The sequence below is a fragment of the Meriones unguiculatus genome, chromosome 5 (genome assembly GCF_030254825.1).
Source record: "Meriones unguiculatus strain TT.TT164.6M chromosome 5, Bangor_MerUng_6.1, whole genome shotgun sequence".
NCBI classification, from domain to species: Eukaryota; Metazoa; Chordata; class Mammalia; order Rodentia; family Muridae; genus Meriones; species Meriones unguiculatus.
In genome coordinates this window covers 103,804,019-103,820,632 of record NC_083353.1, presented here as the reverse complement: position 1 = coordinate 103,820,632, position 16,614 = coordinate 103,804,019, and the positions used below count along the sequence as shown (strand labels likewise).

Genomic DNA, 16,614 nt, shown 5'->3' with positions numbered 1-16,614 from the left:
CTTGTAAACTACCATGTGGGTGCTGGGAATTGAACTCAAGATCTCTGGAAGAACAGCCAATGCTCTTAACCTCTGAGCTATCTCTCCAACCCCTACAATGACTTTTTCTAATGAGTTAAATTTCACATAGAATAATGTATAAAGCATTCACAACTTGATTAGTTTCTATAGATATATTCACCTGAGGGATTACTGTGCCCATTAAGGTAAGCATATCTCTTACTCATTATTCTTTATCACCCTTTCTGGTAGACCCTTCTATCTCTATAGCAGTCAAGTTTTATATTGATCACTATGGATTAGTTTTGTCTGATATTTAATTTTACATGCAAGAGGAATGACTTTGATACACATGTATCTAAGGATTAACTTTATTTCTGTAATGCTACTCATGTATTTTATTCTTTTTTTAGTATTTATTTTATTTGTTATGTATACAGTGGTCTGCCTGCAGGCCAACAGAGGGCACCAGATCTCATTATAGATGGTTGTGAGCCACCATGTGGTTGCTGGGCATTGAACTCAGGACCTCTGGAAAAGCAATTGGTGCCCTTAACCTCTGAGCCATCTCTCCAGCCCCTGAAGCAGATTCTTTTTTTCTTTTTAATGTATTTTAAATTAATCATAAAACACATACACTTTTTTTTTTTTTTGAGACAGGGTCTCACTACATATCCCTGGTTGTCCTGGTAGACCAGGCTGGCCTTGAACTCATAGAGATCTGCCTGCTTTTGCCTCCCTGAGTGCTGGGATTATAGGCATGTGCCACCACATCCAGCTAACACATATAATTTTATTATCAATATTAAATATAATATAGTAATATTATATGGCATTAAAATCTATAACACTCATAATTCTTTGTATAAATGCACATTACATATATAATTTAAATGAAAATTTTCCATCTGGGTCTACAATGCTCCTTCCAAAAGACAAAGACCACCTAACATAAACTTCAATACTAGACATATGAAGCCTCTTTTGAGTATTTGTCAGGATTGTCCAAGAGACTTCCAGAGATGTAAGATAAGTTTCTACTGATGAAGAACACCATATACTTCACATGCAGGGCCCAGAGGCCCCTGAGCTGAAACTGATTTGAAAGCCTTCTCCCTGAGGACCAACTTTCATGGTACCAGAAGGAACCATGTAAGCTTCTAAGTGAGGGAAGCAAGAGTCCTACCCAGCTATGATGTCTGGAAACCACAACAATGACCAGCATGGCGTGATAGCCCTAAGAGTGCAATAGTGGCACACATACCTTGGCTGTCACTGGAAGTTCTCTAATTGGATTTAAAGCTCGCCCAACAAGAGGGAAATCATACCTGGTATTAGAAACCTAGCCAACTACAAAGGACTCATGAGGTCATGGGTCTTGGAGGAAAACCTACAGCCATCACTTTACTAAACCAGCACAACCCTTAACCACTTTCTAAGTGTTTGTCCTTGAACCCGCAGATAAGTGTAGTCCTCATCCCTCATCAAGGAAACTTCTCTTTGCCACGGACAGAAACCATTACAGAAAACTACAAACAATAAAAATGCAGAGTTGTGGAACATGTGTTACAACCACATGGTACATATCAGGTACTCTGGTACTGTCAGGTACCAGATACACCTACAATAAAACTCCTTCCCCAAGGCTCAGAGATCATTGAGGAAGAGGAGGCAGAAAGGTTATAAGATACAGAAGATCAGTAAGTTTTCTGTGAGATGGTGTCTCCTATGAATGTCAGAAGTCGTACCCATAAAGTCTTACCAGCATGGCTGTCTAAACATAAACTAACAAAATCACAACAGTAGGAATGCTGGAGTAGTTAGGGAAAGCCCAGGAAGCCTCAAAAAGTACAGGAAAGCTGAGATGGGAGAAGTAGGCCTACCTAGGGAAGAGCATACAGGCCTGCTTACCTAGTACCAAATGGTCAGTCCCAAAATAAACTGACAAGGAACATTATGTAGACGGAGCAGATTATATTTAGAAATGTATTTGTATATGTATACATATATATACGTGTGTGTGCTATATATATGTAACAATAATTAATGAAAAAAAAGGCCATGAATTGGAAAGAGAGCAAGGAGGAGTATATGGTAGGTTTAGAGAAAGGAAATGGAAGGGGGAAATAATATAATTATATTAGAGTTTCAAAATAATTATTAAAAAATTATCATCCTTAGCGACATTCTTTGTTTACTGCTGTGTTAAGTCAGGGTAGCTGTCCCACAGGATTCCAGGAATTCTCCTGGTTTTTGCTTTGTGTTATATGATAGGCATTCTGGGGTTACATGTGTGTGCTCCTGTACATGGCTTTACATAGGGTCAGAGGAATCTATTTTAGGTTCCCATGCATGCAAGGCAAATGCTGGACCCATTGACCCACCTTCTCAGCCCTCTCCGTATATTTGTAAATAGAGGTTCTCAAAGTATGGTATCCAGACTGACAACTTTAGTAGAACCTAGATATATAAAATTTCCAGCCCTGCTTCAGGGCTGGGGTTCAGAAATGGGTTAAGAAGCCCTGCAAAGTTTTTGCTATATCAGTATTTGAAAATCATCTTTTCTTTTTGGTTCCCTAAGGATACTAATCCCGCCCTGAGACCACTAATCTGATGACTTACCTTTCCAAATACCATCATATCCACATATGGGTTTGGTTTGTGAGGGGTACAGTTCAGTCCATAGCCAATTCCCTCCTAAGATAATATCTGTGGTTTTGATAGGACAAACTTTCCTATAGGCTGTTGGAATGAGGGCCTCAGGTCCTTGCTTCATGGTGGCTAGTAGCCACCTCAGCTTTCCACGATTCTCTCTAATGTGAAATGTGACTTTACCCTCTCAGAGACATTCCCCCCACTCCACAATTTTATAATCTATGAAATGGGGATATTATAGTTATTTTAGAGCTGTTGGGGCAATTAACTGAGATTATATTGGAAATGGCTTTGTGTTCAAGCTTGTACATTGTCAGGGCTTCCTAAATGCTAGCTTATACATTTCAGTGCACCTGATACCCAGGAGCACTGTCCATGAGACTCTAGGGGTATGCCCCATCCCCACGGCATCACAAACACTTTCCCCTACGAACACTACGACACCTGCTACCGTGTCAGGCACTGTTGTAGAGAGATAACCACAGACACCGTTGGCTTCTGCCTCCTTACACTGGTGGAGTGGCACTGTCCAGTGTACAGACCCACAGCACATGTGGCTGTTTACACTTCAGCCCCTTCAAACAAAACCCAGGGCAAAATTCAGCCCTGAGAGAGAGCTGTTTTGCTGTGAGACGTTAGATCACATCACAGGCAGTTCTAGAGCTGTACCATGGAAAACTGAGGAGTCATACTTAACTGCTGTAAACCACTCCTAAGAGTACCCCAGCCTCTTGGGACAGGCCCAGGAGTTCCCTTCTGATGTATCAGCACTGGGCCCCTTCATATGTTTATCGCCTGCAGCAAGATCTAGATTCTCTGGGAAGCATGACTTTTGAGACATTTTTGTGGTGTTGAGCTCAGTTGCTCAGTTTGTTCTGTCTCTCAAACAGTTGCCTCTCCGTTCTGTGATTCTCTGTGTTCATTGATACCAGGAAGCATCCATATCTACCCTTTTCCCAGGTAGCCCTGGGCACGGTTTCACAAGGTACTTTCTAGAGGCCTTGGAGGCTGCATCTTTCTCAGTTATCACTTAGGGCTGTTGGAGGGGCGGTGGTGCTGGGGAACTCGGTCTTAACACTGTGAGATAATGTAGATGGCCTAATCCTCACCGAGTAGACATTAAAACCGGACTTAACGTCTGTTCTGAATTATCTTTCTGCTTAAAGAGAACCCAGGAGGGATCCTAACTTGCAAAAGAATATATTATTCAGCCTGATGCTGATTTCATTTCCTAAAGCGATTGAGTCCAAAAACCATTTTAATTGAATTCAGCCTCTTGACCTGACACTGACTTATTCTCCCTCCTCCTGCCTTCCAACATTACACAGAGGAGGAGGAGGAGGAGACGAATAGAACGATTCACATGGATTTATAGGCCCAGCCATTTCCACATTCCATAAAGCCCAGATGACTGGATAGGAAACAGCTGCAGTGTTTACTGGAGCCTGGTAAGGCCTCATTACCACCCCACCTCCGCACAGGGGGTGTTGGGCTCCAAATGGAGTGCAGTGGAGGGAGTAATTGACTCTGCTGCCCTGGCACCTGGTGCTTCTGCCAAATCTCTAAGGTCAGTGCAGAAAGCAAACTCTGGTGATGATGGGGTACAGAGACTTCAGTGATAGGGAGAGGAGGACCAAGCAAGCTCTGGTGATGATGGGGTACAGAGGCTTCAGTGATAGGGAGAGGAGGACCAAGCAAGCTCTGGTGATGATGGGGTACAGAGGCTTCAGTGATAGGGAGAGGAGGACCAAGCAAAGGTCCTGGGGAGGAGGTTCATTTGTCAGTATCTGTGCAGTGTGGACATGTTTTCAACCACACGGTACATGTCAGGTACTGTTATAGGGGAGACAATCATAGACAGGGCCCTGCCTCCTTACATCCTTAGTGCTTTGCTAGGGCACTGTCTTAGTTAGGGTTTTATTGCTGTGAAGAGACACCATGACCACAGCAACTGTTATAAAGGAAAGCATTTAACTGTGGCTGGCTTACAGTTTCAGAGGTTTAGTCTATTATTGTTATGGCAGGAAGCATGGTGGCATGCAGGCAGACGTGGAGAGGTAGCTAAGAGTTTTACATCCAGATCCTCAGGTAGCAAGAAGAGTGAGCAACACTGGGCCTGGCTTGAGCATTCGAAACTTCAAAGCGCAGCCCCATAGTAACACACTTCTTCCAACAAGGACACACCTCCAGGTGCCACTCCCTATGAGCCTATGGGGGCCATTTTCATTCAAAACATTACAGGCACTAACCTAACCCCCACCTCAGTCACATATGACTGACTCCACATTTCAACTCCTTAAAACCAAACCCAAATGGAAGTTCATTTTGTGGTCAAATCTGTTGTTTGGAGTGCTCACTAGCCACCCCAAATCATATCATAGTGGACGACAACACAGGTATAGGACACTTCCACCACCACACAAAGTTATCTTAGACATTCTGGTCTGGTGGGGGACATGGAGTGTAGTGTCTGAAAACAGTCATTATGTGAACTAGTGCAACATTAATAAGCTTCATATGCTGGCATGCCATGAAGAAGGCAAGACATGAGATATGTGAGAGTTGCCATTGGAAAGGAGGTGTGGACCCAGCTCTTCCAGAAGAGGACACCAGCGAAGGTCTCAGGAACAGCTGCTTGAGCAGCCAATACTTGGCGCATTCCAGAAAAAAAATATGTATGCATGCATGTATGTATATGAGTGTATGCATGAATGTGTGTATGTATATACATATATGAATGGCTGGGCTCAGGGAACAGGAAAGAAAGAATTATGAGATGGTGTCAGATAGTGGGGTAGAGGCCCAGCCATGAAGGGGAAGGGGAAAAAGTATGCATTCCGTTTCAAGTGGAGGCCATAATAGAGTGTTAGGATTTGAAGCACACACTGGCCTGGCTCTTGGATTAAAAGGTAACAGGGAGGCAAGAACAGAGGCAGAGAAACCAGTAGGGAGCTATTGAAGAAGGTGCTCTAGTGAGAAATGTTGAGGTCTTGGCATCACAAGACAAAGAGGAAGCAGCTAACCCCAGAGGGAGCCACATTCCTGTTCTGTGGGAGGCAATTTCTCATCTGCAAAAAAGAAAGAGACATCAATAGTACCTGGAGGATGATGCCATTGATGTAACACATGGAGACAGCAAGGTAGTACTTTCAAAGCCCCGCCCTTTTCAGTGCAACAGCATGCATCTTACCTGACCCGTCTTTCTGTTTGTTTTTTTTTTTTGCTGGCCTGGAACTCACAAAGATCCACCTGCCTCAGTGCTGGGATTAAAGGTGTGCACTACCATTCCCTTCTTGGTCTTTATTTTTTTGAAGACCGGTTCATGTTGACCTTGAACTGACCCTCCTGCTTCCACCTTCCTGGAGCTGGAGTTAGAGGTGTGCATCACCACACCCAATTTTATGTGTCTCCAGGGCTCCAACATAAGACTTACTGCAGGCTAGGTAAGCACTACTTCCATTGAGCCAGCCTGCAGGTGGTCTTACTGTGACACCCTGTACTACCTTGAGCTTTTCTATTACGTTGAATTATTATTGCTTATTTACTTGTGATCTTTGGGACAGTCTGGACAACATCTGCCTGGTGTGTGAGCATGATTAACTCAACATCTACTCCGTATTAGGAACTTAAGAGATAATGTCTGAATGAGTGAGTAAATTAATTCATAAAAATTGTTAGTTCATACCATTTGGATTAGCTGCTTTTCCTCCCAATATCTTTGTTTTCTTCACAATTACAATGTTTTCTACACCTTTGAAACAAAGGTTCTTCAGGCTTCCTGTCCCACATGCCACACCAAAACCCACAGATTGCATGGTTTATATAACAGTACATTTTCTCACAGTTGTAGAGGGTATAAAACTGAGACCAGAGAACATGGTCATGCTCTGGTGAGGGCTTCTTCTTGGCTTCTAGATGGCTACCTTCTCATTTTTCTATTTTGAGAAGAGAGAGAGAGACAGAGAGACAGAGAATACTTACTCTCTACTGGCTCTTTTTCCTTTTTCTTTCAGGGATACTAACCCCACCGTAATGACCCATCCCATGTCCTCATGACTTCATTTAGCCTTGATTTTTTTTTTCCTCCTCAGGCCCATCTCCAAATCCTGTTATACTTGTGGTCAGGGACATCAATATGTAAAAAGGGGACACAAAAAAGTTTAACCCATTGGAAGGAGGGGAGGAGGATAGCAGATTGGAGGCTAACCTGAGCTACAGAGTGAGACCTTGCATCAGTTTTTTGTTTTGAGATATTTTTTAAGTGTAGTACTCTACACTGTCTGTCTGTTGTCTGTGTACCAACTGTTTGTAGTGCCCACAGAGGTCAGAAAATGGTGTCAGATTCCCTGAGACTAGAGTTACAGACTGTTGTGAGCTGCCATGTAGGTGCTAGGAATCAAACCAGGGTCCTCTGCAAGAGCAGTCAGTGCCCTTAGCCACTGAGCCATCTTACCAGGCCCAGAATGTAGCCTTAATTAGGGAACTTAGGAACAAAAGCCAGATCACTGGACATGTTTTGAGGTATGAGGATGGGCAGCCAACCATCCATGAATTAGACAGACCCTCTTACATGACTGCAGACTCTGGAAGTTTCCTCTACAGGGACAGATCAGTTTTTCATTCTAAGCAAGCTGATCAGGAAAGAGAGCAGGAGGAGATAATCCACAGTCCAAATGCCTCATCCTTTTTGGAAGTGTGCAAACTCTGTTGGCCATGAAGCGAAAAGCTCCAGTGTTTAAATGCCTGTTCCTCTGTTCCTCAGGATCAGGACTCTGAAGCCATCTGTGAATCACTGTCCCTGGGGCTGTTCAGTCCTTAGATGGTAAAAGGGGACATCTGGGCTGCATAATGGAACATGTTCTTCTTGGAAAGGCATAGGACTTCTGCAGCATCCCCTAGACACTACCACACACAGGCTCATGTCTTGATGGCCAAGAGATGAATTTCCTGCTTTTCTTCCCTTTACTCTCTTCCACTTCCTTCTCATCTCTCTCCCCACTCTCTCTCTCTCTCTCTCTTTCTTTCTTCTTTCTTTTTTTCTTTCTTTCTTTCTTTCTTTCTTTCTTTCTTTCTTTCTTTCTTTCTTTCTTTCTTTCTTTCTTTCTTTCTATTTGTTTGAGACTGGTTTTCACTGTGGAACTCACTGAGTAGGCTAGCCATGGACTCATAGAGACCCACCTGCCATTGCCTTCTAAATGTTGAGATTAAAGGCATGTATCACAACCAACCTCCCTTCCTCTCCTCCCTCTTTCCCCCCCATTTCTTTTCTTGAGACAGGGTCTCATTTACCTCATACTGGCCCAAAACTCACTATTCAGTTGAAGACGACCTCGGCTTTCCTATTCTCCTGCACCTATGTCCCCAATGCTGGCATTAGTGGCATGTTCCACCCCTTCTGGGGTTTGCCATGCTGGGGATGGAATCTGAGGCTTTGAGCACAGAAGGCAAGCACTCTACTAATTGAGCCATATCTTCAGCCCCACTTACCTTTTCTTCAGGCAGCAGGACTCCTAGCAGAGCATGTGCCCAGGCCTGTGAGTTTATGTGTGTCTCCAGGGTGTTCTCAGCAGGTGTGTGTGTGTGTGTGTGTGTAACAGGACACCGATGTGGGGTCAGATGTGCTGAATTCCTGCCTGGCTCTCCCCTGTATTAGCTATGGAATGTCTGTACCTTCCTTTCCTCATCTGGAATGTGGGAGTAGTCTAGTAGTGGTCAAGGTTGTGGCTTTGGATAAGAAGGGGCTTTCTTCCAGGTGATGTCATGACACTTGTGCCACTTCTGCTGCTGGTCTACCCTGCATGTCCCACAGTGGTTCTTAACAGACAAGACATTCATTTTTACACACTTTTTTTTTTTTTTTTTTCCTGGAATGGCACCTTGATCTGCTTTTGGGAACTTACCTCTGGGACCAAATTAATTGTTTGGGACAGTCTTTATTCCATAGCCTCAGAGCAAGCTTACTATGTTCCTATCCCTCATCCGTGATAGCCATGGTGCAGGGCTAGCCTGTGTTAGTTGTCCATTCCTAGGGTATTTGCAGGAATTTCTGGGAAAAACTGTCTTTATTGCTGGGATTACCAGGCTGAAAGAACTTAGAGCTGCTGGGATCCACCTTTACAGTTTTATAGGAGAGCCTGCTACCCTACAGGAAGGCAAAATGGAGAGTTAGAGAAAAACACAGTGTCCTGTTGGTCCTGTTAAAGCACCTGGATCTAGCCATGCCTGACGGATGCTGATCATGAGTAAAGTGTGTAACATTCATATGTAGTTCCCTTTCTGTAGACTGTCGATCACAGCCTTCATCAACTTTTCCTCTAGGCTGATGTAATTTTTTTTTTCATAGACTTGAAAAATTGATTTGTTTATTACTGAGGTGAAATACATAATATAGAAAATGAACCACAGAGGCTGGAAGGCTGGCTCAAAGGTTAAGAGCACTGGCTGCTCTTGCAGAGGACCTAAGTCTGATTCCTAGCACCCACATGGAGGCTCACAACCAAGAGCTCTGACATACTATTATGGCTTCCATGGGCAGCAGGTGTACGTACAGTGCACAGACATACATGTAGGCAAACACCCACATACATAAAAAAATTAAAATTAAAAAATAGCCATATCGAAAGAGGAAATCAAAGAATACTTAGCACATTTATAGAGTGGGAACCATCATGTGTGTTTACTTCCAAAATGTGTCCTCACCAAAGAGACACCAAACCTCCACTATTTCATATAAAAAGATCCTTTTTATTGTGACCTTTTGTGTCTGTTTTCTTCCACTTAACACAATGCTTTTAAGATTCATTTCTAGTAAGCCACATGTCAATTCTTTTTTTCTTTTTTACACCTGAATAATATTTTGCTATCCAAATATACTGTGATTTTCTTAACCCACTTATTTGTGGATGTAGTAGTTTGAATGTAATTGGCCCCAATAGGCCCATATGGAGTGCCACTATTAGGAGGTGTGGCCTTGCTGGAGTGAGTGTAGCCTTGTTGGAGAAAGTGTGCTACTGGGGATGGCCTTTGAGGTCTTTTATATGCTCCAGCCACTCCCAGAGGGACAGTCTCTCTGCACCTTCAGCACCATGTCTGCCTGCAGACTGCCATGCTTCCTGCCATGGTGATCATGGACTGAACCTCTGACACTTTAAGCCAGCCCCAGTTAAATGTTTGCCTTTATAAGAGCTGCTGTGATCACGGTGATTTTTACAGAAACGAAACCCTAAGACATTGGACATTAAGGTTGTTTTCAACCTTTAATGTTTGTTGATAGTACTATTAAGAACACTTGGTATATGTATTTGTTAGAATTGTATATTGGGGGATTTATATGTTTTTAAAATTTTGTTGGTTTTTATTTTATGTGTATGTCTCTAGACTATGTACATGCAGTGCCCAAGGAGGCCAGAAAAGAGGGCTGAACCCCCTAAAATTGGAATTACAGATAGTGTGAGCCCCCATGGTGGTGCAGAGAACCAAATTTGATCCTCTGGAAGAACAGCAAGTGCTCTTAACTGATGAGCTGTCTCTCCAGCCCTAAAATGCCCATGATTTTGCATACTGGAGAAATCAGCCATTGGCTTGTGAGAGGCACTGTCATTTATCTTTGACTTTGAGAATTTCGTGTGTGTATATAATGAGATATGATCATGTCTACTGCTCACTTCCTCCCTCAACACATCTACCTCCCAACTTCATACTTTCCTTTCCCCTTCTTTTCTTTTCTCCGAACTTCCTCCTCCTCCTTCATATAGGCCACTCGGTCCTGTTAGTGCTGCCCATATGAACAAGGTCATGGGGCCATCCTCTGGAGCTTGTGGGTCTTGTTAGCAGCCACATCCTCAAGACAGAATGATTCTCCTTCCCAAAGCTGTCGGCAGCAGGCAGCGCCTCAGCATAGGGCAGAGCCTGGAGGTCACCTGCCCACCTATGTCAGAGCTTTGGCTGACTTGACCTTGCACAGGCCTTGTGCAGGTAAGGCAGATGCTGTGAGTTCCTGAGTGTGAGCTCCCTGTCACGTCCAGAACACCGCATTTCACAGCACTGCTCTCCATCCTTTGGCTATCATTCTGCCTTTTCTTTTGTGATGTTTCCTACTTGGTGGAGCTTATAGTGGTTTTGCCAGGCAGAATTTTGAAACAAATAGCTCTAGCATTGAATTTGTCTGACTTTTCTGGCTTTTGGGTTTTGTGGCACAGTTTGAAAGACCAACCTTATACTTGGGTTAGAAAATAATCCTCTTATACATGTTTCCACTTATCTATCCACTTTCCATCAGCAAGACAGATTTAAATCAGCCTTTGCTCCCAGGACTACTGGAGGGCCAAGGAAGACATGAAGCCAAAGAACTTTCTAGAATAATAATTAGCGTAACATAAGGCATGGTGTGTGTGTGTGTGTGTGTGTGTGTGTGTGTGTGCTGGGGATTGAACCCAGGGCCTTTAAGTCCTAGCTAGGCAAATGATTCCATCACTGGGCTACACCCACAGTCCCATTATTACCAACTGGCTGAGTTATGTTGCTTCCATTTTTTAGAGCCAAGATTGAAGACCAGAATTATTCTTTGAACTAGCTGTGGATGCATTAGTTGGTAGCAGTGTAGCAGAATGTCACAAAAACTAGTCATCTTGAGCCAGGGGCAGGGTGTATTTCTAGTTGACCAGAAGAGTAAAATTGCCTCGAACCAAAAACTATTCTGGCCACTCTTCCTTCAAATGAAGTACTCTGCCCCCCTTCCCACTGCCTCCCTCCCCGTTTTTTTTTTTTTTTTTTTTCTTCTTCTCTTCCTACCAGAAAAAGAAACTGGTCTGGTGAGTTTTATATTTTCTGCTGTCTTTGTAATATAAGCCACAACAATGGTCATTTGTGATGTTTTCCTTATATTTTTAATCTTCAATTAATTTAATGGAAAACTTTCATTTGAAGCTATTAAGACAAGCATAAGCACAGAACAAAAAAAGTGATGTAAAGACTTGATAAGCATTATTATAATGACAATTTCTCTTTGGCTATTCTTCCAGAGGATCTGGGTTCAATTCCCAGCACCCACATCGCCACTCACAACTGCCTGTAATTCTAGTTTCAGGGCATCTGACACCCTCACGCAGACCTACCTGTAGGCAAAATACTAATGCACATAAAATAAAGATGAACAAATAATTTTTTAAAAGTAACTTTGGGGGCTGGAGGGATGGTACAGTGATTGAAGAGTGCTAGCTGCTCTCATACAGAACCCATGTTCAGTTCCTGGTACCCACACGGTAGCCCCTAACTCCAGTTCCAGGGGATTGACACTTCTTTTGGCCTTTTTGGGTAACAGGCATGTATATGGCACAATACATACATGTAGGCAAACACACACAGCCAATGAAATAAAATAAAATTAACTCTCAGTATAATTCAGGAATATCTAAAATACTTTAGGAAATGAGCCTGAGGGAAATAGGACAGGGTACTGTCCATTTTCAGTTACAAATTCATGGGGGGGGGGTGGATCTGGTTTCTGTTACTGCCCTGTGAAGAGTAAACACTGGCTATAGCAATTGGTTCAGTTCAACAAAGAACAATGGCCATTTGGAGAGAGTCGTTGCAGAAGGGCAGCAGAGTGACCCCAGATTCCAGTGAGCTGTTAGGAAGATTGGAAGGGACAAGATGAAGCCACAGTGCTGGGGGGGGGGGTGCTGCCTAGGGCACTCACTCCTTCCCGGGAACAGAAGATCTGAGACAATATAGGTTCATTAATAGGTGACAACTTTGTGCTTGTACAAGCCTTTTCTTCTCCCCTTCCCTTTTTGCTCCTTCTCTTCCTGCTTTTGTCCTGAGTCTCTGCAAAGCCCACAGCTCTGATGCTTGGCCCCCTTGGTGGGGTCTCCATGGGACTGTCATTTGATAGATGAGGACATTGAAGTTCTGAGAAAGTACGGAGGCCATTTAATGGCCCCCCACACTGCCGTGATGTGGCTGAGTGAGACTGTAAAAAACCATCCTTATACAGAAACCCTGCCCTTGCTGTTCATGAGGAGTTTTCTGACACAGATTGTCTGATGGCTTCTTGGGATATTCCCATGGCTTGGTGCCCTGTGTGAATCTCCAACATGCATGTGTGGCTTAAATTTTTCCCTCATGATTAGAACTGCCATTTACTGGGCTCCTGCTCCCAGTGGCACAGAGAGCAGAAGGAGTCATCTGCTCCAGCCGTGTAGGCTCCAGGCTCAGAGAAGAGACAAGAAGGAGTCTGGTTAGTTGCTTATTCACATTCCAGGGCGCAGTGCACTAACTCCATTTTTCTTTGAGGATCTGGGCTTGCGACAGAGAGGTTAATCTCTGAGCATATCTTCCTCTAATGACACCTGTGGCTTCTGCATAGCAGAGGGCCTCCGTGTCCCGGGGAAGGGCGAGGCAGGAGGACGTGGGCCGCAGCATCTGCCTCTGAACTCTGTGACCTCTTGTCTGTGTGTGCAGAGCTATAATAAGCCATATGATTCACCAGGTGGACGGCTGCTCGGGCGGAGCCTGCACATTCCCCCCTGCAGCCCTTGGTGCTCACTCACTGCTCACTCAGGGGGAAGGCCCTGTCTCCCTCTGTCTACCTCTCCAGGCCCGTTCAAGCCGAATCACACATTGGATCATTCCAGAAGGACGAGCAGAAGGTGCTAGCTTTTCTGAGGAAGTGGTAGAAGTTTCTTCCAGGGAGCAGCCGGGGGACAAGACACTCTTGTGACAGTTTATTGTTGAATTCCAGTGGTCAGCAATCCTACAGTACTTGATTCCAGGTCGACAGATCACACTGGACTATTTGAAATGTGTACACGTCAGTGGGATTTACCGAGTATTTACTACTGGTGGATTCTGTTGCCTGGGTTGGAAATCCGGTGACCCTGGCAAGTCATTTTCCACCATCTAGGTCTGTGCTCTGTCACCTAGGAGACATGCTTCCTTTGGTGCTTGTACAGAATGTATCCCCTGGGATACTTGGGTAACCATAATTGCTACTGCTTATAGGAGGTTTACTATGTGCCCAGGTACTGGGCTCAACTCAGTTTCTGATCTTACTCAATTCCCAAAAAGCTCTTTATATTCACAATGACCCATGCTCTGCAATATGTTTAATTCTCCTTTGCGCTTTTTTTTTTTTTTTTTTTTTTTTTTTTACCACATTCCACTATTCATTGGGTAGTTCAAGTCTGGTCTTACCCTTGTATGGAGCCTCTTGCCTTTTATAACTCTAGTGGGCCCTTTTGGTATATGTTGATTGAAAGTGAGCATTTCTGAAAGAGCCTCCAAAGAGAGCTCGTTTTATTGGTAAAGAAACTGAGGCAAGGGAGGCGCAATTGCATGCTGTCCCCACCCGCTCTGAGCCTGGATGCAGCCCTGCCTCCCCACCCCCGCCTTTGCAAAACTGAAACCTCTGGCATTGCCCCTCCTCTCAAGTAATTCCTTCAAACATATCAGTGCCCTTCCCTGCAGTCTGCTATAGATTCAGACAGAGTGACAACTTGTCATACGGCTGAGGGTCTGAGGGGTTGAATTGACTGAATCTTCCAGTGTTAGAAAAATCTCCAGCCCAACTACTACCAGCTAGAGTTTGCATGAGCCTCCCAGGCCTTCCCAACCTGATTTTTTCCCCCTCCTGCCGCCTCCCGCTGCCTTCCCTTTTGTGAGCGTTTCTTCCCTTTTTGCTCGCAGCCAGTTCAGCTCTCCTGTAGGCTACAATGTGTCAGTTGTTATAAAATCCGGGAGGCGGAGTCTAGTGACGAGGGCGGTAGGGGAGAGCTCCGTCAGCCCTGCAGGGTGAGCAGTCCAGCCCTGGGTCCAGCGGAGCTGAAACCTACAGCCGGAAAACTTCCATCTCCCTCTCCGGGCTTTGATCCTCACCGGACAGCAGACCCGAGGCGCCGACCGACCGGAGGGAGGATGAGAGATGACCGATCCTTTGGCAACCTGACCATCTCTTTAGCAGAGCCTTTCAAAGTGAACCGGAGGCTGGCCACACGACCCAGGAGGCGCCGTGCCTCTTGTGGATGTGCGTGTATGAGTGAGCAAGCGGGCGTGTGTGTGTGTGAGTGAGGCTGTGTATGTGTATGTGTGTGCGCGCGTGTGTGTGTGTGTGTATGCGCGCGCTTGTGGTGTGGATGGGTGTGTGCACAGCACAATTGCGTGGAAGCGTGTCTGGGTGAGTGTGTGTGCTACTTGTGTTTGTGTGTGTGTGTGTGTGTATGTGTGTGTGCCCGCGCTCGTGTGCCCTTGGCTGCTATTATTATTATTATTATTATTATTGTTTTGAAAGAAAAATCCTGGAAATCTGGGGCAGGTTATGGTACTCCCAGGGTGATTTCTTCTTTTGCAAGAGGAGCTGACCAGAGCGAGCCACCAGAGCCTTTTCCCTGCCAGAAGAGAGCATTTTTCTCCCAGAAGAAGGATTTCTACCCCCGCTCTGCAGCCAAGTAAAAGAGATTAGCCCCGAAACCTGCAAAATCGACTATTGCTGTGTGATTACCCAGGCTTGGGAGAGGACTTGGCAAGAAAAGGAGAAATAAATCAAACAGCCTGTCAGTTCTTTTGCCACGTCGGAAGATGTCATCTCAAACTAAGTTCAAGAAAGACAAAGAGATCATTGCTGAATATGAAGCCCAAATAAAAGGTGAGCCGTGGGGCTTGAGGGACTTCGCCTCCTCTTCCCTCCCTTGTCTGCCTCCGCCGTCTCCTCCTTTGCCTCCCTGCCTTCGAGAGAAGTTGCTATGCAGCAATAATCTTATTGTAAGGAGGAACAGTGGCGGCTGCACAAGTCCAGACTGGCTCCCGCTGCAGATAGTGCCTGGGCTGGGCGCGTGAATCACAGAACGGGCAGAAATCCCTGCATTGCAGGTGTGTGAGGAAGGGACTTCAGGAGTGTCGCTGGCACTCCATCATCGTGGCAGTGATGTGTCACTCTAAGGCCATTTTGACAGTCCAGGCCTCCTCCCCCTCACTACCACTGTGAAGGCTTTGCTATTTATGTATATATTTTCTGTTCTGCTCTTCCCCCCCACCCCTTCTTTTGGCTTTTGTGGGTGGTTGTTTTTGCCTGTGCTGCCTTCTCTGGGCTGAAATTCAAATGCATGAGTGTGGGCTGTGGGGGCACAACCTCCTTAGGTAGCCCTTCTTTGTCGCTGTTTCTTGCCTGGTTTGAGTTGCCATGGATTAGCTGTTACGGGACATACCAATCTCGGCTAATGCAGGCATTTAGGCATAAAAGAGAGAGTTCTGTGCAGAAAATGTATTATCTTCCAGTCCTTCTGTGCACCGGTGTTTCGGGTCATCAGCTTTGGTTCAAAGCCAACACCTCAGTGTGCTATTTGGACTGGTAGGGAGCTGCCTGGCTCCCCTGGTTCTGGGGAAGGTCTGCCTGCTGAGAGAGTGAGATGACCTTTGGGTGCTGGTTCCCCGTTTCGGTGGCACAGAACCTACACTTCTTGCAGAAGCCGCTCCCTAAATCCATGCTAGTTGAGAGGAAGAGAAGGGCTGCAGTTGCACAGCTAAATGCAGGCAGGCAGCATCCGCCCTCAGGCCAGATGGTGGGCTTCTCTCAGCCTCACGCTTTCTAAGCACAGACTCAGTAGAGCTGAGGGCTCCTTGTCCCGCTTCCCCTTTGCGGAGCCTGTGCCCCGAGAGCCCCGGCTGTGGCTCCAAGCCCCCATTTTCTTTCTGGTCCCTGGCTCTCCTTGCTGCGACACGGGGCATGTTGTGGTGTCTCACGGAGTGGGTAAACTGCATCCTCAGTGGGTGTGGAGGCCTGGCTTTGAGTCTGCGAGCAGGGTGCTGCCTGGAGGTTCCAGTGAGCTGAGGATGCCACGCCTGTTTCTAGTGCTGCCGGAGGGCTCCACGCCCCAGGAAGCCAGTGGCCTCTGGCTGCTTGTCTGCCTGTCTGCCTGTCTGTCCTGTCTGTGCTACTTTCAACCTTCAGATGTTGGGGGAAGCTTT

General features: G+C 45.5%; 1 protein-coding gene across 3 annotated transcripts in view; it reads left to right on the top strand.

The window, feature by feature from the left end:
- Nucleotides 1-14,387: 14,387 nt before the first annotated feature.
- Nucleotides 14,388-16,614, top strand: part of Srgap3 (SLIT-ROBO Rho GTPase activating protein 3) — a 228,228-nt gene continuing 226,001 nt past the window's right edge. For 2 of the 3 annotated variants that reach the window (XM_060383893.1, XM_060383892.1), the window contains exon 1: nt 14,392-15,295. In XM_060383893.1, coding sequence (XP_060239876.1) covers nt 15,229-15,295 — 67 coding nt within the window. In that variant the 5' untranslated portion in view covers nt 14,392-15,228. Of the gene's footprint in view, nt 15,296-16,614 lie in introns of all 3 variants that reach the window. The other variant, XM_060383894.1, reaches the window with a different exon arrangement.